This window comes from Dromiciops gliroides, chromosome 2 (assembly GCF_019393635.1).
Source record: "Dromiciops gliroides isolate mDroGli1 chromosome 2, mDroGli1.pri, whole genome shotgun sequence".
NCBI classification, from domain to species: Eukaryota; Metazoa; Chordata; class Mammalia; order Microbiotheria; family Microbiotheriidae; genus Dromiciops; species Dromiciops gliroides.
Window position 1 is genome coordinate 615,317,145 of NC_057862.1, and position 19,151 is coordinate 615,336,295.

Below are 19,151 nucleotides of genomic sequence, written 5' to 3' on the forward strand. Positions count from 1 at the left end.
GAAGGAGTTTCTTCATCTAGGAATTATCTCTACTAGTGGTCTGATTGCTATCCCTCTATAAATTTGTCTGAAAACCAAATGCAGGTTAGTGATTTTTAAAATTCATTTAGCCTGAATCTTCTGAAGAGGAGCAGTTTGTCATAGTGGATAGAGGGCTGGCTCTAAGACCCTCTCCTCCAACCCATGCTGACTCTGTGACTCTGGACAAGTCAAAGAAGGTACCAACCTGCATCAGTAGAGACAGTTTCCTTATCTAGGACTGACCTCTTTGATATTTGCCTGTGGTAGTCTGACTCTTTGTCTTCCTCGACGTCCAGGCAGGGTACATATGGGTTCAAAGGATTGTAAATTATTTAAACTGGATAGAACCTTAGAGATCATCATTTGGCTTGACCTCATGATTTAACAGAGAAAACAAAGCAAAACAAGGCAGAAGGAAGAGGTAACCATCTGGCTAAAAGTGCAAAGTTCTCCAGGACCTCCTAACAATCCCTCCCCACATTGGTGGAATTGGTGACCTGAGCTCTTATTAATTTGATCATGTCTGTGTACAAATACATTTGGCTATTACCCTAAACTAAAACCTAAGGATGCACAAACAGCCACTTGAAAATGAGAACATACATCGGTGGCCAGTTCCAGGGTTCCATTTTATTTTTATTTCAATTTATGGCTAAAATATTTTTCCCTTCAAAAATAAGAGGGGAAAAAAGGTTGAATTCTTTGTCAGGTTAAGTGAAATGAGACACAGAGAGAGAGACAGAAAGACAGAGACAGAAGGAGGAAGGAGGAAGAACAAAAGGAATGTTTTTTAGAGCCTTCTTTGCCTGTTACAGTCATCCATAACTATCCATGGAGTACCTAAGGACTATACTATACGTATTCCTGTTACAGGCTGAGAATATACATATAGTCACCATCCCCAAAGACCTTTTTGGGGAGATGGAATACACCCACCTGCTTGAAGCACTGTTGTGCTATAAATAATGGGCAAACCTTAAATTATTATATAAATGTAAGATATAAAAAGGAGGCAGTTGTGGTGCTGTGGGCAGAACATTGGAATTATCATCAAAACACATGGGTTTGAATCCTGACTTCAACTTAGGAGGTATGTGACCTTAGGTAACAGAAAACTCCCTGAGCCTCAGTTTCTTTACCTGTAACATAGAAAAAATAATACTTCCCCCTCCTCTGGAGAATTGTGGTTCAGACTGATAAACTAGGTTGTTATTAGGATTAATAAAAAGATAGGTAATATAAGGTAGCATAGGCTAGTTACCCAAAGGAGCCCATGTAGATAAATAATATATGCTGCCCAAGTTTAGCAGAAGGAATAATTACAAAACCCAGAGTAGTCAGGGAGGAGACCTCAAAGAAAAAGCAAGACTAAGATAATGGAGGCGGAGGGAGTGCATTTAGGACAAGTTTAAGGTACAGCAGGTGGGACTATACATGGTATATGGCTAGTTTGAATAGAGAAGAGAGTCTGTGGACATAAGTAAGTAGTGGGAAATAAGATCATTGAAATAGTAGGTGCCAAATTGTGGAAAACTTTGAATTCCAAACTCAGGAATTTGTGGTGTGACCAACAGATAACAAGGAACAACTGAAGGTTTTTGAAGAGGGGGGTCCAAACTGTAAAGCAATGTTTTAGAAAGACTTAAATATGAGAACTACATACAGGATGTTTGTTAAATTTTATTTATTTATTTATTTATTTATTTTAGTGAGGCAATTGGAGTGAAGTGACTTGCCCAGGGTCACACAGCTAGTAAGTGTTAAGTGTCTGAGGCCGGATTTGAACTCAGGTACTCCTGACTCCAGGGCCGGTGCTCTATCCACTGCTCCACCTAGCTGTCCCTGTTAAATATTTTTAATAGGCCAGAAAGAGAATGGCCTAGAGGCACTAAGAGCAGTTATTCAGCTGTAGCAGTCCAGAAGATGGAAGACTAGATTTAGACTAGCGGTGGCATCATTTTAAGTGTCATATTTATCTTCCAAATTTACGAAAGAGATCTTATTATTGAAATTGAATTGTGCTGTAGGTTTAACATCATGCTATTTTAAAATGAAATTTCAGGGATGGACAGTATTTTCAAAACCTTCCCAGTATGGCTTATCCCTTTGACTGCAAATGGAAAATGAGGGAAGAAAAAAGTTTGTATTTGTGTGATTCAAATTAGACAATAAAACTAGGTTTCTTGTTTTGTTTTCTATTTTCAGCCCATTTAGTATTGTGGTATCATTTAGTATTCATTTAGTATTATACACTAACTGAAAGGTATTTTCTGGTGTAGTAGTAACATGAAATTAATTTTTATGAAAAATATAGTTAATCTCAGTAAAATGATTATGAAAGTATGGCTAAAAATCTCAAGTCCGAATGAAGTAAGGGGACTTCTAAATTCTTGGTGGTTTGTTCATTTAGGCTTCTGAGCTACATGGTATTTGAAAAGTCAGTGCCAAGTGTTAGGATATTTCCCAAACAGTGATTGTATTCAATATCCTCTAATATGGGCAGTTAAGAACTAATATGTTCCTTCTACTTCATTACCTGTAAATTTCCAAGAAAAACAGTCAAACTTTGTATTATCCCACATTTCCCCACTTGAAGCTAATGTTTTGAGTCTAAATATGCCCTTTCAGGCACATTCCACACTGAACACATTTAGTGTGAAAATATTGCTGTCTTTTAGCAGAATAATACAGTGATAAGAAGAATAGGTTACTCCTGAATGGCAAAGTCCAGCATTCCCAGCCCTGATTCTTCTCCATCTGAATGTATTTGTTTGCAGGGTAAATGATGCTAAGCGTTGTTAGTCTTGCCCTCTCCTTCTTTCCCACTAGATCAGACAGTGTTCCTTCTAAGGAGAAAGTGCACGGAGTGGTGCTAAATCATGCACTAGCTCTAGTTCCACCCAAAATGATCATTGCATCCTTGATGATGGGGGTAAAAATGCAACCAAATAGTCTTTGGTCAGTTCTCATCCCCTGGGGTCCGGCCTGGCACTAGTGAACCTATTGACTTTTACCCTGAAATGTCATTACTGTTAAAACCATGTCCCTTCAGTCAGAAAAATGCAAGTTATGTACCTTTATCTTTTGAAGCTGCCCTGTTAGGTAATCCACAACTTCTCTATAATTTCCCATTATGGGAAAGATCTACAATGCAATCATTCACCTTCCATGAATGTTAAGGATGAGCTGGATAATATATTCTAAGTACTTTGAGTTCTTTGGAGGACAGATGACAAAATGGTTTGAGTTGCTCTTAACATGGTATATAATTTAAGAACACTGATCAGTTCATAGGCCAAACGCTTAGGAAACATAAAATTCATATCCATGTTTAATATGAGTGTGTCCAGTGTTATACTTGTTGCACAATTTCAAAGTGGGAGGATTTTGTTTTTAAAAATGTTTATTTTCCTTCAAACTAATAGTGTCTATTGCTGGCTCTTTCAATGAGGAAAGCCTCACAAATTCTTCATTTCTTTTCTCACAAATATCCAGGCATGAAATTCAGCATTATTCACAGAAAGGGCTTCATCTCTTGTCAATGCTTTGCAAGTTGACTTGTTTTCAAATGCAAATATTTAGATCATTAGCTCTTCATCAGTAATTTATACATTAAGACTTTATATAGATATACGTGCACAGATGTATACACATAGACACTGTCCATCTTTGTCTCATCACTTGACAATAACACTTTACATTTGTTTTACACAGCAGTTCCTTGGTCAAGGTCATTTGCAAGAACAAGTTGGTTTCTGAAGAGATCTTGTTTGGTGGGTGAAGGATCCATTGAGGGGTTTTCATTAGTTTTTTCCCTGTATTCTGATCCACTGGACCTAAAATCTCAGCACACAGATAAAGTACAGGTTGATTTGGGTTTAATTGTTTTAGAATATTCTATCTATCCAAACTGTTTGGCATTTGTCAAACTGTCATGTTGACACTTGGATCTAGTATAATGTTTAATTTTCCTAGTTTCACCCAAAGGGTGAGTTGATCTGACATTTTCAGAAGTATAAAGTAAGGGAGTAACCCATTATTATGTCTGAGGGAGGGAACCATGAAAATGGATTCTGATCAAAATTATTGTGTATGGGGGAAAGCATAGTGTGAAATGGCACTATCCTGGGGCAAAGAAAAGCTCAAAAAAGGCAAGGATTGATATTCTGGGGTTCACCTATCACAACTAGTACTAAAATGATCAAATCCTTGAGTTAACTAGTATCCAAAACCAAGGAGTTTAAAAACCCTAGAATTCATTGTTTTCAGCCAACCTTACCCCAAACCCTCTCTATATAGTTTTAAATGGTTTTGTTTGTTTTGTTTTGCTTTTTATACATATGTATATATATATATATTACAAACTCTTACTTTGGTTTGTTTTTATAAAGACAGATTTATTGAGGATGGCCATGCATATATGCTATACATGATATAGTGAAGAAATGTGAGTACAATAATCAGATTGAGGAGATACCATAATCTCAACCATCACCAAGGAGACCAAGCCCAATAGTCAACAATTCAAATAAATCAAATCAAGCCCCCAGACGAGGGCACATTCTTCCATTTTCTCGGTTAAACCAGCTGTAGAATAGACTTCAGCTCTGCACTGTCTACAAGTTGATCCTGTCAGAAGTGCCTGGAAGGGGAGCTGCTCTAGAAATTGCCTCTAACAAACCACACTGGGATTATTTAGCAAGCCTGAATTGGGGGTTAGAAATTGTAAATCCAGCCCAATGACTAGGAACCAATAACAAAGGATCTAGCTCAATGTATACTCAAGGGATTTTAGTGATTAAAAATGAGGTTCCTTGTCCCAAAGCTCCCAAACCACTGAACAAGTTCTCCATATGCGGAGGCTGAGCCAGGTACATACAGTTCCACAATCCAAAAGGAACGGCAAATAACCCCTTGTTCTTTTTTCCAATCAAGTTCTAAAAGTCCTCACCAGTGTTGCTAAAGAATTGGGGGGGGGGGGTAGTTGTTATTCTTTAAAAAAAAGAAATAATCTTAATGATATAATTCAACTATCTATGTTTTTCAGGGCAATGGGCTTGGCCTACACAATAATTAACATCCTGATACTTGGAAACTTCCAGATAGTTGACTGGATTGTTCTGCTGTTGTTGTTGTGTGGAGAAAGCCTTAGTCTCCATGCTTCCCACCTTCCACTGGTAAGGCCCACCATTCCCATATTTAACTGACCCACTAAATCCCAGTTTAGAAAAAAGGCTATTCTATGTCTCAAAACCCATGTCTTGTTGTTCCCCAGCGTACTGAAATGGGGTATTAGGCACATAGCTCCTCTGGTTTACAAGTCCTATTCCTTTTCCCAATTTTAGCATTCCCTAAAATACTCCCAAGTGTTATACCCCAAACTTTGTGCTCTTCGCTAACTCATTAATCCCAGCCTTCCACGGTCTGAATTCACCCCTAAAGATAACAGCTATGCACAGAATGTCCACAAGCACATCTTTTGGACCATTTCATTCCTTCGCTTCATATTGCATTAACCAAGAAACTAGGGAAGCCTACAGTTCAACCCACAATTTTGAAGCCTCCCCATCACTCTGACCCTTGTCTCCCATCAGTTGCCTCCCCACCTCGGATACCTCTTCTAATATTCTTCAGCCAAAATCTGTAATCTTTTAGTTGTTCCCATCTTGACCACTTCTAGAACTCCCTGAAGCCCAACATTTCACACTTTGAACCATCCAACATGCAACTGTTCATGTTTACCTGAAAATAGGAAAGTTTTGATGTCACCACCAGCCCCAGGGACCACAGAAATCTTCACCAGCTTCGTTCCCATTTCTGAAACAAATGCCAAAATCGCCCTGTCTGCTTTTCAGCCTCTATGAGCTCATCTTTAGTTTTTTAATGACCCTCCTCATAAGCCAAACCTCCTCTGCTCATATCTCCAGTATTCAGAACATCTCTTTACATATTGATTATAAATGTTAACTAAAAACTAGCTTGCTAAATGCTTTTCCACTCCCAGCTTTTGCCTGTGACCAATGCCCCAAACCAGTTTTCATCAATGCTATATTTCTCTTTCCAGAAGTCAGCCCTGCCTGGCCTCCTGATAACTGGCCACATATAAATAACTATTGGAAGGTTATGTTGGGCTACTAAGTATCTACAGGTAGAGACAGATGAAAGATGATGTCCAGGTTGTGTTTAAAGAGGCCTCTGTACTTGCCTTTTATTTCTCTACCTTTAAAGTAAGAAGAAATCATTTGTACTTGCACAGAAAGCTTAAGCCAAGCATTGCATAATCAAAGACCTCAAAAAGTCAACACATCTGCACCCATACAGCCACATGTACATGCGAGAATGAAATACAAACAACAGCTATGAACACAGGCATTGCACTTCTGGGTGCAAACTAGCAGGAAGCAATAGAGGGAGGGGAGTTCAAATGGTCACCGTTACACATGTAGTCTAGCACTCCAAGATCTTGAGAGAAGGAGGGAAAAAAAGAACAGATTATTGGTAGCTTTTTTCTTTCCTCTTAGGTTGAGAAAGCAGTTCCCTAGACTGTAAGTCCCTTGTAGGAAAATACTAAATCACATGGAGCCTAGCACAGTACTAGAGACACAAGTACTCACTGAATATATGTGAATAATTGAAAAGTTCCTACAGTAGGTCAATCAATCAATAAAAAAGCAGGACTATCACCTCCTTAGCCCTGAACACTATACCTTTCTTAATGTTGCCTAAAACTGCATTTGCTTTGTGGTTCCTTCATCACTTATTGAGCTTGCAATCAGCCAAGACTCTCAGATCTTTTTTTCAGACTAACTGCCACCTAGTTAAACCTCTCCAATCTTTCCTTTGTCCTCACAAAAGTCTTTACTAAAATGGCAGAGGTAAGGAAGTAGAAAGTAGGAAAAGGCAACCAAATAATTTATACCTAATGTCACTACCTCTGTATTCCATCCCCGACTACCTTCACACAGTTCATTAGAATAAGTCTCATACAAACAGAATGGGAAATTAAAATGCTTCTCTGGATCTCTGATTACCTGTTATTCTATAAACTTGGCCAAGGCAGATACACCTGAGTTCTCATGAAGGTTTCGTGGAGAATGTCCAAGATGACCCATCAGTGGTTGAAGCAACCTGAATTAAAGGGGGCCACTCTACCACCCATTAAAACATTTTGCTTTAATTTGACTTTCAAAAACAAGACCCTAGAGAACCATAAAAAAAAAAATTGGAGCTGGGGGACATACCTGGGGTTGTACAGTGGGTGACTGTCTTGTGTCTGAGGCTGGGTTTTGGCTGGGATCCCCCTGGGTCCAGGGGTGATGATTTGTCCACTGTGTCACTTATGTAGATGATAACATCTTTAGGGTTAAATTGAGGGGTGAAGGGAATTCATTGGGGGAGGGGGAAGGGCAGAAGTGAAATCCTACATGAAAGTAACAGGAAAAGGCTTATGGAGTGGGGGAAGAGATGGGAGAGGAGCAGGGCAGTAAATGAAATTTACACTCATCAGAAAAGGCTCAAAGATCTTAAACTCATCAGAGCTGCCTCAAGGAGGGACTAATAAACACACCCAACTGGGTGGAGTAATCTATTTAATCTGGGCAGTAAATGAGCCTAACACTCATTAAAATTGGCTCAAAGACCTCAATCTCATTAGAATTGGCTCAAGGAGGGACTAATGTACACACTCAATTGGGTAGAGTAATCTCTATAACCCTGCAGGAAAATAGGAGAGGAAGGGGATAAAGAGAGAGAGGCAAAAGAAGGAAGGGCAGAGTCGGGGAGGGGACAGACAGAAGCAAATCCCTTTTGAAGAGTGATAGGAAGAAAGAAGATGGATAATAGAATAAATATCATGGGGAAGGGAATAGGATGGAAGGGAAACAGTTAACAATAGTAATCATGAAAAAGAGAAAAGGGGGAAAAATTGTACAAAAAATATTTATAGTAACTCTTGGTGGAGGCTAAGAATTGAGAATCAAGGGAATGTCCATCAATTGAGGAATGATGGAAAAAGCTGTGTTATATGATTGTAGTGGAATGGACTTGTGCTACAGAAAATGACAAACAGGAAGATCCCCAAAAAACCTTGAAAGACTAATGAACATCAATGTATGGTGAAGTGAGCAGAGTTGAGAGGACATTGTGCATAGTGACAGCAGTATTGTTCAGTGAGTAATTGTGAATGACTTAACTACTCTCAGCAGTACAATGATCCAAAACAATCCCAAGGAACTGATGAGGAAGCATACTATGCACTGCTATAGAAAGAACTGATAAAAAGAACACTTGTGGATTGTACATATATAACCTGGTTGCGATCTTGTGGAGGGGGGAGGAAAGAGAGGGAGGGAGAAAAATTTGGAACTCTAAATCTTATGAAAATGAATGTTGAAAACTACCTTTACATGTAAATGGAAAATAAAATAAATGTTTGTTGAGGAAAAAAACCCAAAAAAAACCCCACATTTTGTTTTGAGAATCCCTTTAAAGTCTGAACACTGCAAAGAAAAATTTGGACTGGGGTGGGAGTGCTGACAGAGGGTCCAGAGCAGTTGTGTAGATCTAGATTTTGAGTAGGACCAATTTCTAGTAGAGGGACAGGACAAAATGGGAGTGGTTGGTAGGGCACTGAGAACTGTACAATGGAGTTATGGAGTCTCTAGTTGTCGCACCATCAGTTTAATCAATGATGCTGGGCAATCCATTTATTTGAGCTTGTACAAAAATAAAATAGACACAAACCAAATAAAATAGGATTCACTAATGATCAGTTTTCTATCATTAACTATGTATGTATGAAGTTCTATATGTAATATATAGAACTATAAAATTATGATAAAACATAGAAACCATGATTACTAAAGATATGTGAGGCCCTGTGATGGCTTTATTCATCTGAATTAGTAAGGAAGTCAGGAGGTATTCCTTGGTGAGCAGAGAAGACTTGAAGTCAGTAAAGGCTGAAAAAAGTCCCAAATAGGAGTGAGCATGGGAATGACTGAGGAATCATAGATTTACAGAATCTCTGAGTTGGAAGAAATACCAAAGGCCATCTAATCCATCCCAGATCTCTATATCATAACCAACAGTGGTCATTTAGATGCCACTTGAAAAACTCTAGAGAGAGGGAATCAGTGTGTCTGTACTCACTGATAGGACTTTAAGATAAAGGAAGGGGAATATATATATATATATATATATATATATATATATATATATATATAGAGAGAGAGAGAGAGAGAGAGAGAGAGAGAGAGAGAGAGAGAGAGAGAGAGAATATATATATATATGTATTCTCTAGTCCTGTGTCTCTTTATGTGGCACTTTCACTTATGTGGCACAGCACTTTTCCACTTAATGTGATGGCGGAGAGCATCCAATTCAAGTCAGTTGGTTGTCTTTAAATACAAGTGAGAGCATCTTTGTCTCAAATTCCAGTGTATTCTGAGATCAAATATTAGGTGGATTTAAAGGGGCTTCAGATATGGTAGAGCTTAGTTACAATCTGCCTAAATGTCGAGATGGTCTTTGATGGCCTCAGAAGGTTCAAGGGTGTCCTAACATTCTCTGAGTAGGCCACTGTATCATGTTGGTACTGTTTCTTTCTGAGAATCCACACTAAATTGAAAAGCTAACACCTTTTTCAAACTTCAAATTGATTTATATCTTGATTTGCTTTTGGGCAAATTATGGAGACATCTCTGCACCTGATCTGATGCACACAAACTTAATGTATCCTAGGCGGAGGCAATTGGATGGTTTCCCATTAGTATCTTGGGCATTCATTTAATATGTTTTGGGGCAGCTAGGTGGCACAGTGGATAGAGAACCAGCCCCAGAGTCAGGAGGACCTGAGTTCAAATCCGGCCTCAGACACTTGACATTTAGTAGCTGTGTGACCTTGGGCAAGTCACTTAACCCTTATTGCTCAACCAAAAAACATTTAATATGCTTTGAGTAATATAAGAAGTTTGAGTGTACTCTGCTTCCATGGAAACCAGCAATACATTCTCTCAACTACAAAAGGAAGACATCTCCTATTCATTCCTTTCTTAAGTTTTCTGCTGTGTCCAGCTTCATAGCCAGCTAGAACCTGAAACAGCATTCTGAAACTGCATGAATTGGCAGCCAGCCAAATGATCCCTAAATACACATCACAGCAGTGCACTGAGAGCTGCTTCTCCAGGGTAGAGGAGCACAGGACTGGGCACTGCAGAAGAGTACATCTGCTGTTTCTGCCTCTTCTCTTGACCTGTCTCATTTTGTCTCTATAGCCAGGTCCTTGATTTATGTATAGCGCTTGAGCCTTAAAAGATTTTCTATTTCCCTACGTAGTCACAGGAGACTTTTTAATAGTAGTCTTCTGACTCTGAGTGAAGAAAATGACCTGAATATTCCCACCTGTCCCACCACATATCTTTCCAGATTTTTATTGCCTGACTTTAAAGAGTAAGCTTCTGCCTAAAGGGCTAGAACCATACACTTATCATGAGATCTGTAATCATCCTTTTTGGCATAGTCTCATGCACAGAAGGGTACTTAAATGTCTTTGGATGAGGAAGATTGTAGTATCATCTGAGTTAAACATCACTGGCATCTTCTTTACCATGTGTAAGATTCCCTACTCTCATTCTATACTCAGATGATAAAGCAAGAATTGAAGGCTGCTTTCCATAGCTTATTCCATCTTCACAGCACCAACTATGGCACCATAAATACATGAATGTTCAATAACAGTTCATAAATCTTGGCAAGCCAACCATGCCAACTTTCACGCTCTCGTTCAGGCAGTTAGGGAGCATGGTGGATAGAAAGACAGGGTTGAGGAAAGAAATGCCTGAATTTGGATCTTGCCTCAGACTCTTACTGGCTGTGCAACCCTGGGCAAGTCACTTAACCTCTCTCAGCCTCAGTTTCTTCATCTGTATAATGGGGATAATAAGAGTACCCACCTAATGAGCATCTTGTGAAGATCAAATGATATAAATATAAAGCACTTAACAAACCTTAAAACACTATATAAGTGCTAGTCATTATTATTTTGTCTCTACCATCACTTTCCTTCAGATGTTGCTTCAAATATTAAACAAGGAAATACCTTGAAGGGCAACAGGATTCAAGGGTAAGAGTTACGGGTACCTTTCAAATCCTAACAAACTAACAAGTTTATCTGTCATTTTGTACAAGGACATGGTGACTCAAGCCAAACTCTGGGTGAAACTGGAATGGTAGAGATGCAAGAGACTTTGAAGTCATGTAGCACAGCCTCAGTCTCAGTGCTCCCCCTGGATGGATGGCCATCTATCCATTGCTTGAACATTTCCAATTATAGTGAATTCTTTACTTCATAAGACAGTCTATTCCACTGTGAGATGACTATTTCTTATAAAGCCCTTCCTTAGCTAAAATCTACTTCCTTGTAACCTATACCTGTCAGTCCTAATTCTATCCCTTTATAGAAATATCAAACTAGTCCCTACCCTCTTCTAAATGAATCTTCCAGAACATTTCTAAAAGGTCTATAGTAGTTTGGGGAGGAAACTAGGGAAAGTTAGTGGCAGTTTCATTGCTTCTAGCAAGTATAGTGGCATTAAAAGCCGAGATGGACAAACCATGAATACTGGTATCAGCTATGGAAGGATGGCCTTATGGGTTCTGATGTAAGAGGCAGCCTGGACACCAATGCAGGAATGAAGGGTTGCCTGTTGCTTGGTCTCATTACTGAGCATGCTGGTGGGAGTTTCTGGGAGAAATCCTCAAATCCTCTGCCTTTAAGCAAAGTTCATTTGAAGACAGTAATAGTTGAGATAAGAAAATCACTATACAGCAACCCTGGCTTGCATACTAGCAAGCTGAGAATAGGAACCAATCTGGAACTTAGCTATGGAGGGACTGTGTATGGTAAAGAATCCACTTATCTTTACCCTTTCCCATTCTCTCCTTTTAACAACAGGCTCTGAGCAACCAGTAATCTTGGCAAGAACCAACTTTCTGTGCCCTCACACTGATTTCAGTAGTCTTCCCCATATTTTTAAGACAACATAAGACCTGTTCCCAGCTTCTCCCATCAAGAACATTATCTGAACCAACCTGCAACTGTCTGAGGCTCAGCAAGGTAGCCTCTCCACACACTGCTAAAGTCCTCACCTGTCAATCTGAGCAGTAAGCATATCCATTTAATTTCCCTCGCCCCACAAAAGGTGAAGACTTTGTGGTTCAGACTGACTCTTCGATTCTGCAGTCTACCACGAGAGATTATAAATGGAAGGAGATTTTCACTATGAGAGAAGAATGTGGAAATGACAATCTATGGAGACACAGGCAGGAGCCCTTCAGCCTAAGGGGATGGGTAAAGAAGGGAATTTCCACTACCATCACTTGACAATTGCAGAGAAAGTAGCTCTAATTTTAAAACCACAGCTCTCCTTTGCATTCCTCTACTGCCCTTCCTAGTTTGAAGGGTTCAACCTCCTGTGAAGCCTGCAGACTAGAGGAAGAACACCTATAATCCTAGCCACAGCCAAACTCATTCCTTGGGGGTAAGGAACAACAGGTTCCCACTAATCATACATAGCATCCATTATGGCTATAAGCTTCTATAGGTGTCTTAAAAAGTAAAAGCATTTGGGTACATAGATGAAGCATTTTAAAGGAAGGTTTTATTGGAAACACCCCTTAGACCTAGTATCAACATCCCAGAATTCCTTGATATCTCAAAATGGCGACTGGCTCATTTCCGGTGGATATCTGCTGCTTTCCCCACTAGGTACAACTTGGCTGGGGAAAGGTGCAGGGTGTGGGAGGTGGGAGAAGTTACTAGTTACTAGTAGCAGAAGTGGAGCCAGTTTCTTTATGCATGGAAGGAGACCAAAATGAGAAAAAAATAAACAAAAACTTAGAAGTCAATCCCTGGCTATAAGGAGCAGGCACTAAGCTTGAAGTGGCTTCTTGAGGTCAAATTATCGTTATTATTGTTGTTGTAGTTGTTGCAGTTGTGAAAACCTCAAGAAGGATCCCAGAGGGGTGGCAGTTAGAAAGCTGTCTGATCTAAAGGCTACTCACTTCTTTTTAAAGAGCTTGCGGAAGGAGCTGCGAAAGCCCCCTTTCTGGTCTTGCCTGCTGGGATGCTGATCACTGAATGATGTTTGCTCACTTTCTCTCTCTTCCTTTGGACAGAATCTGGTGTTATCTTCTACATGTATTTCCTGAAAAAGAAACAAACAAACAGAAAAGGTTGGGTTTTATGAAAAAGACACTCTCCCAGAGTTAATAGTCTTATGATGCTAGTGTCTTTTTCTTCCCTCGCACCCTAAATTTAGTAGGTCTCTAACTAGACTTCAGCTGGGGCTTGGAGGGGGTACAGTAGATAGAATGCCAGACCTGCATTCAAAAACAGCCTTAGACACTTACTAGTTGTGTTACCCTAAGCAAGTCACGTAACCCTGCTTGCCTCTGTTTCCTCATCTATAAAATGAGCTGGAGAAGAAAATGGCAAATCAATCCAGTATCTTTGCCAAGAAAACCCAAAAAAGGGGTCATGAAGAGTCGGACATGACTCAAAATGTCTAAACGACAGCCTTCAGCTAAGGAAAACCCTAAGGTTGAACAGCTAAAGAAATGGGGCCTCTTCAACCAGGTGCTAAGGAGCTGTCTCCAGTTTCTTTGGGTAAGATTCATATTAGTGAAGTCACCCAAGTGTAGGGTCATGGAAGAGAACCAAATAAGAAGGAAAACAGTAGGGGAGAGTTACTTAGAGCTTAAAGAAGGGTAAAGGGATCAGAACTCCTGAGTTCCTTTTCAGCCACCTCCCTTATCATATTGGGGCAGCTGAAAAACTGTCCCTTCACACTTCTGGGTATCAGTTTTCCCATCTGTAAAATGGGAGAGCTGATTGTTTACAGAACAATATTTGCAACTATCCCTACCTCTCTGCTTGTAGAATAAATGAACTGGGGAAATTAGGGTTTCGTTTGGTTTGGAGGTTTTCTTTCTGTTTGGTTTTTGGGTAAAAGAGAGTGTTCAACTGTTACTATATGGTACATTTCCAATGAACACATAGCCTATCTTCTTATGTTGAATCTTTAAGTGGAGTTTTGGTAAGATCTTTATATTTGGACTTCCAGTATAGAATGGGAGTTCTCCCTTTTATGAATCCCCCTTCCTATTTTAATATTTGAAATCACCAAAGGAATCAGAAATTAACCTAAAAATTGTTATACATTTTGTGAACAGACAACTAACTACAGCCTCCGAGATTCCCCCCCCTCCCCTCCCCCTCAAAAAAATAAAGGTCACTGCTTGAGGTATTATTATTTGAAGGAAGCAAAGAGATTTAAAGGAAAACCATCCTGGTGATTCTACAAAGCTTCTTAGATTAGACAAAGGCCTGTTGCCCTTTAAAGAAGAAAGTGAGGGGGCAGCTAGGTGGCGCAGTGGATAGAGCACTGGCCCTGGAATCAGGAGTACCTGAGCTCAAATCTGGCCTCAGACACTTAACACTTACTAGCTGTATGACCCTGGGCAAGTCACTTAACCCCAATTGCCTCACTAAAAAAAAAAGAAGAAGAAGAAGAAGAAGAAACTGAAAGATAGGGGGAGTCAGGGTCTGATTGCAGGTCTTTTCCAGCAAGATTTAGGTTTTTATCTGGTTTGAGTCAAGCAGCTATCATGACCCACTGAGGAAAACCCCCCAAATTTATCACTGACCTAAGATGTTTCATATTTAGTTGATTCTACATGAATCTACTGAAATTATTTGCAAAACCTAGGTGATTTTAAAATTCTGGTTTATTTCAGAGAGTAACTAACCAACAGTTTTCCCAAAACATCACTGTGATTCTTATTTTTATTAATAATACCTTGCTTTTGTATAGCACTTTGGCCTTTCAAAGCACATTCACATACATTATCTCATTTGACTGTATAACAACCCAGGGAGAAAGGTGCTATCCTCATTTTTACTATCCAGGATACTGAGGAACAGTGAGGTAAATGAATTGTCCGATGCCATCCATGTACCTAATTAGCCGCAGAACCAGGACTAGAACTCGGGTCTCCATACCTCTGGCCCAGCACCTTGAAGGGCTCTAGTACCTTCTGCTACACTTTACATTTTAGAGAGAGAAAGTTTAAGACTTCCCTATGAAACCTGAGTGACAATAGAAGGTAGAGAGGAGAGACCAAACAGGTAAATGGAAGACCTTCGAGATGAATAGGGTGGATCTAACGCCTTTTCTTTGTGGAGGTCTCATCAAGAAAGAGCTAACACCTTTAAAAGTCTGAGGATTTTCAGACTGCGCTTCTCCCCACAGAAGGTTCACTCTCTGAGCCCCCTTCCCCTCAAGTCTCCTTGCCCTCAGTGGTACTGATAGCATGTCTCTTCCCTGGCACTCCCAACAACCCTAACTATACTTCTGATCCCAGCACAGAGAGGAAGTTGGGAGGCCCAGCCAGGGGAGACTACCTGGAAGTTCAGATAAAATAACTATTCTGATTGCCAGAAGGCAAGTATGGGTGCATGCATTCCTGGATTTTCTTGAGCTCTCTAAGGGCATACAGCAGGAGCTATGATTTCCATATTTCCCTAGTCAATAGCAATGAGGAAGCATCACTAAGATCCCAGCTGAGAGACAGATATCCTGTCTTCTTCCTGCCCATCCCCACTGCACTGCCAAGACACCATTCACAAGAATGGGAGGGTGTTGAAGAGGAATGATTTTCAATATACTTGCACCTATTTGGCCAAAACCCAAAAAGTGAAAGTAAAGAAATGCAGAACCCTGGACCTAGAGGTCACCAAAGTGATACACCAAGTTATATCACCTCTAGATTGTGTGCTCACTCTGGGTCAAGGGCAGCACTTCCTGCGAATGCTGAATGCTTCATTTAGCATTCTGTAGGACAGGAACAAGGTCCTGGGCCACAGCTCTCTTCTGACTCTGCCTAAGCAATCTGAGATTACATTTTAGTGGGCCACAGGAAGTTGCTTTTATTCCATTCAAATGCAGACAAACACCGGGTTTTGGTTCCAGAAACATTCACTCTTTCATGAACATAGACAAAAATGCTCATTTAAAATCCTTGGGCCCTTATTGCACCGAAATGTTATGCTTCAAGCATGAAATAAACTAGTTTCTCCCTCCTGGCTGCTTCCATTGTGGGGTTTTGGTTTCTTTTCCTTTTTTGCCTTTGTAGAATCAGAATCACAGAACCACAGAGTTGGAAAGGACCTCAGAGGCTGCTGAGTCCAGCCTATACCTCAACTGACTTCACAATTTCTATTGCTAGTACCACCAGTCTTCCACACTGGAAACTTTGGTGGCATCTTTGTCTCTTCCCTCTCCTGCATCTCTCACTTCTAATCAGCTACCAAGTTTTGCTGACAGATTCATAGATCTAGCAGGATCCTCAGAGACCATCTAGTCCAACCCCTTCATTTTACAGATGAGGAAACTGAGGCTCAGCAAAGTTAAATGTGTTGCCCAAGGTCACACAGTAAGCATCTGAGGTGGGATTTGAACCAAGGTCTTCTAACTTCAGAGCAAGTGTTCTTTCAACTGTACCACACTGCCTCCCTAGCACTTCACTATTTCTTTCATCCATCCCTTCTCTTCTCTCACCACCAAAAGCCCAATATAAGCTTTTATTCCCCTGGAATATCACAGTATAATCCTCCTTTACCTTACTCCCCATTTTGAGAGGATACAAAGATACAGACTATAGCTCTGTATCCTTGAGAACTTATTTTCAGGTCTACTGCCTTGATTTCCTCTGCCCCCCTTCATTATGACTGATGACTATAGAAATTTTCTTTCTCCAGGCAAAAGGAAAGCAGACAAATTGTGGCAGACTTAGAATTTGAGGGGGGGAGGGGCGGAGCCTTAAGACCATCTAGTCTGACCTCCCACATAATATAGGAATCCTCTCTACCATATCTTGAAGCTATCCAGCCCCTGTTTAGGTAAATCTAATGATAGGCTCTCACCACTTTATTCTAGGTCCTTTTTTGGGAGGAGCCGAAATCTGCCAGTCTTGTAACTTTTATGCACCACGAGTGCCTATCACAAAAGGCGTGTTACAAAGAATTACTTCACCAAGAAATAAATCACTGAGACAGCTTCTCTCAACTACAGCTTTCTACTCTTTCGCTAGGAAACTATTTGCCTTCTTTCTACCTGCTAAGCCGGTCCTAAGGGAGAACAGCGTACGTAAATGCCGAGTGTTTCGATATTTCGGAAACTAAAATAGTGTTGCTTTGGCAATGAGCCACATCTTTAACAAGCCGGTATTTCATAGGCAGGTTTGGATAATATATGTGAAACTCTTTAAATGCCTCAGAAGAAAGGTGCTATATAGATTCAAGGTATTGTTTGTGATCCTTAAATATCACCGCTATTATTGAATACAGTGGAAGCTTTTTATAACACGGGTATCGAGGGGAGAGGATTAAACATCTGTCTTAGAGGCCAACCATCATGTCGGGCTTTTGGTTCGGTGGGGCGGGTCCAGATTTGGACCACAGTACCCGTGCAAACCTGTGCAATAGGGAGCCGTGTCACAGCAGGGTTCGACTGCCTTATCGTGCCACCCTAGTTGGCCAGGACGGCTGCCCCATAGCTGCTAAGTAGTGGGAGACCCCGAAACCCAGGCACAGCGAGTTTCTTTCTCCCGTGATCGCCGCCTCCGTGTGTTTTGGGTTGGGTTGGGTTGGGTTTGGTTTACTTTACCCTCCTTACTTCCAAATAGGTCTGTTTTTCACTTTGGGTTCTCTGGGGGGGGAAGAAGTTCCTTGGGGAGCTCCTGGCTGTGGCAGAGGTGATGTGGGGCTGGCCAGGCCTCTCTTGCTTGAGCTGCACGCGGCCGCCGCTGCTGCTCCGCGTACTGTACAACCTGGTGGTGACGCCCTCCGACGTGGCCGTCCGTGGGAACTCCTTGAGCGAGCGGCTCAGCGGCTTCGTCTTGCCGTGGACGGCCTCGTGCTTGTACGTGCTGCTGCTCACGGGCGACGTGGAGCTCTTGGGCAGGGGCTGCAGGGAGTGCTCGCTCCTCTCGGCTTCCATGGTGAAGCTGACGGGCCGGAGGAAGCAGATGTCCAGGCTGGACTCGGAGGAGGCCGGGGAGCAGGCCTCGAAGAGGGGCAGGCTCTGGAAAGCCTCCTCCTCGTAGGGAGCCGGCAGGGTGAAGAGCTCGCCGCTGTACTCGAACTCCTCGTAGCTGGGGACGAAGGGCCGGCTGTCAGCCAGCAGCTCGGCCGGGGCCCGCAGGGAGCGCTCGTCCGCGAGGCCCGGATCAAAGTCCATCTCCGGGATTGCCTGTAGGGGCCCCGCCAGGGCCTTCAAGTCCTGCTCAGTGGTGCAGAACTGAGTCGGGGCCAGGAGGCTTTCCGGCCTCTCGTGCTTTCTAGCCTCCATCTCCCAGTCACAGGGCTTTCCGGGCTGAGTGTTCTCCAGCAAGCTTTGTTGTTGGCTTTTCTTCACTTGGGGCATCAAGTGTCTTTAAAGGGGAAACAGAATACAAAAGAAGTGTGCATATGTGGTTCGTTAGTTCAGGCTCATTCAGAGAGTCAGAGCCTGCTCAAGGTCTGAGTACAACTTAGCCTGTCAGAAACCGTTAAAGAATGAGACTGCCGGGACAGCTAGGTGGCTCAGTGGATAGAGCACCGACCCTGGAGTCAGGAGGACCTGAGTTCAAATCCAGCCTCAGACACTTAACACTTACTAGCTGTGTGACCCTGGGCAAGTCACTTAACCCCAATTGCCTCACACACACACGCACAAAAAAAAGAATGAGACTGCCAACACCACTCCTCACACACCCTCCCCCGGGTTTCCTCGTGTGCCAGCAACGTACATGGGGGGGGGGCGGGGCGGGGTGTGTCATGGGTCACACCGTACATGGAGGGTCCCCGACCTGAGGGGCTTATTCTACAGGCAAAACTAACAACGGGCCACCCATGCAGCAGCCACCAAACGTCTCAGATAAAGGGGTTCCCCAGAGCCCCTTCCCCCTGCCTGGGAGAGTAGTGTTGGTCCGTAAGAGTAAAGCAGATGTCGGAAGTATCATTCTCCTGCATCTCGTAGGTATGTAAGGAGGCACTGGGAAGAGATAGCTGTGAGAGGCGTGCTGTCGTC

At 41.8% G+C, this 19,151-nt stretch overlaps 1 protein-coding gene across 1 annotated transcript in view; it reads right to left on the minus strand.

The window, feature by feature from the left end:
• Positions 1-770: 770 nt before the first annotated feature.
• ARHGEF33 (Rho guanine nucleotide exchange factor 33) overlaps positions 771-19,151 on the minus strand; it is a 99,769-nt gene continuing 81,388 nt past the window's right edge. Inside the window, 3 exon segments of the mRNA XM_043986881.1 lie at positions 771-3,857; positions 13,084-13,226; positions 17,748-18,513. Of these exon segments, the coding sequence (XP_043842816.1) occupies positions 3,728-3,857; positions 13,084-13,226; positions 17,748-18,513 (1,039 nt within the window). The 3' untranslated portion in view covers positions 771-3,727.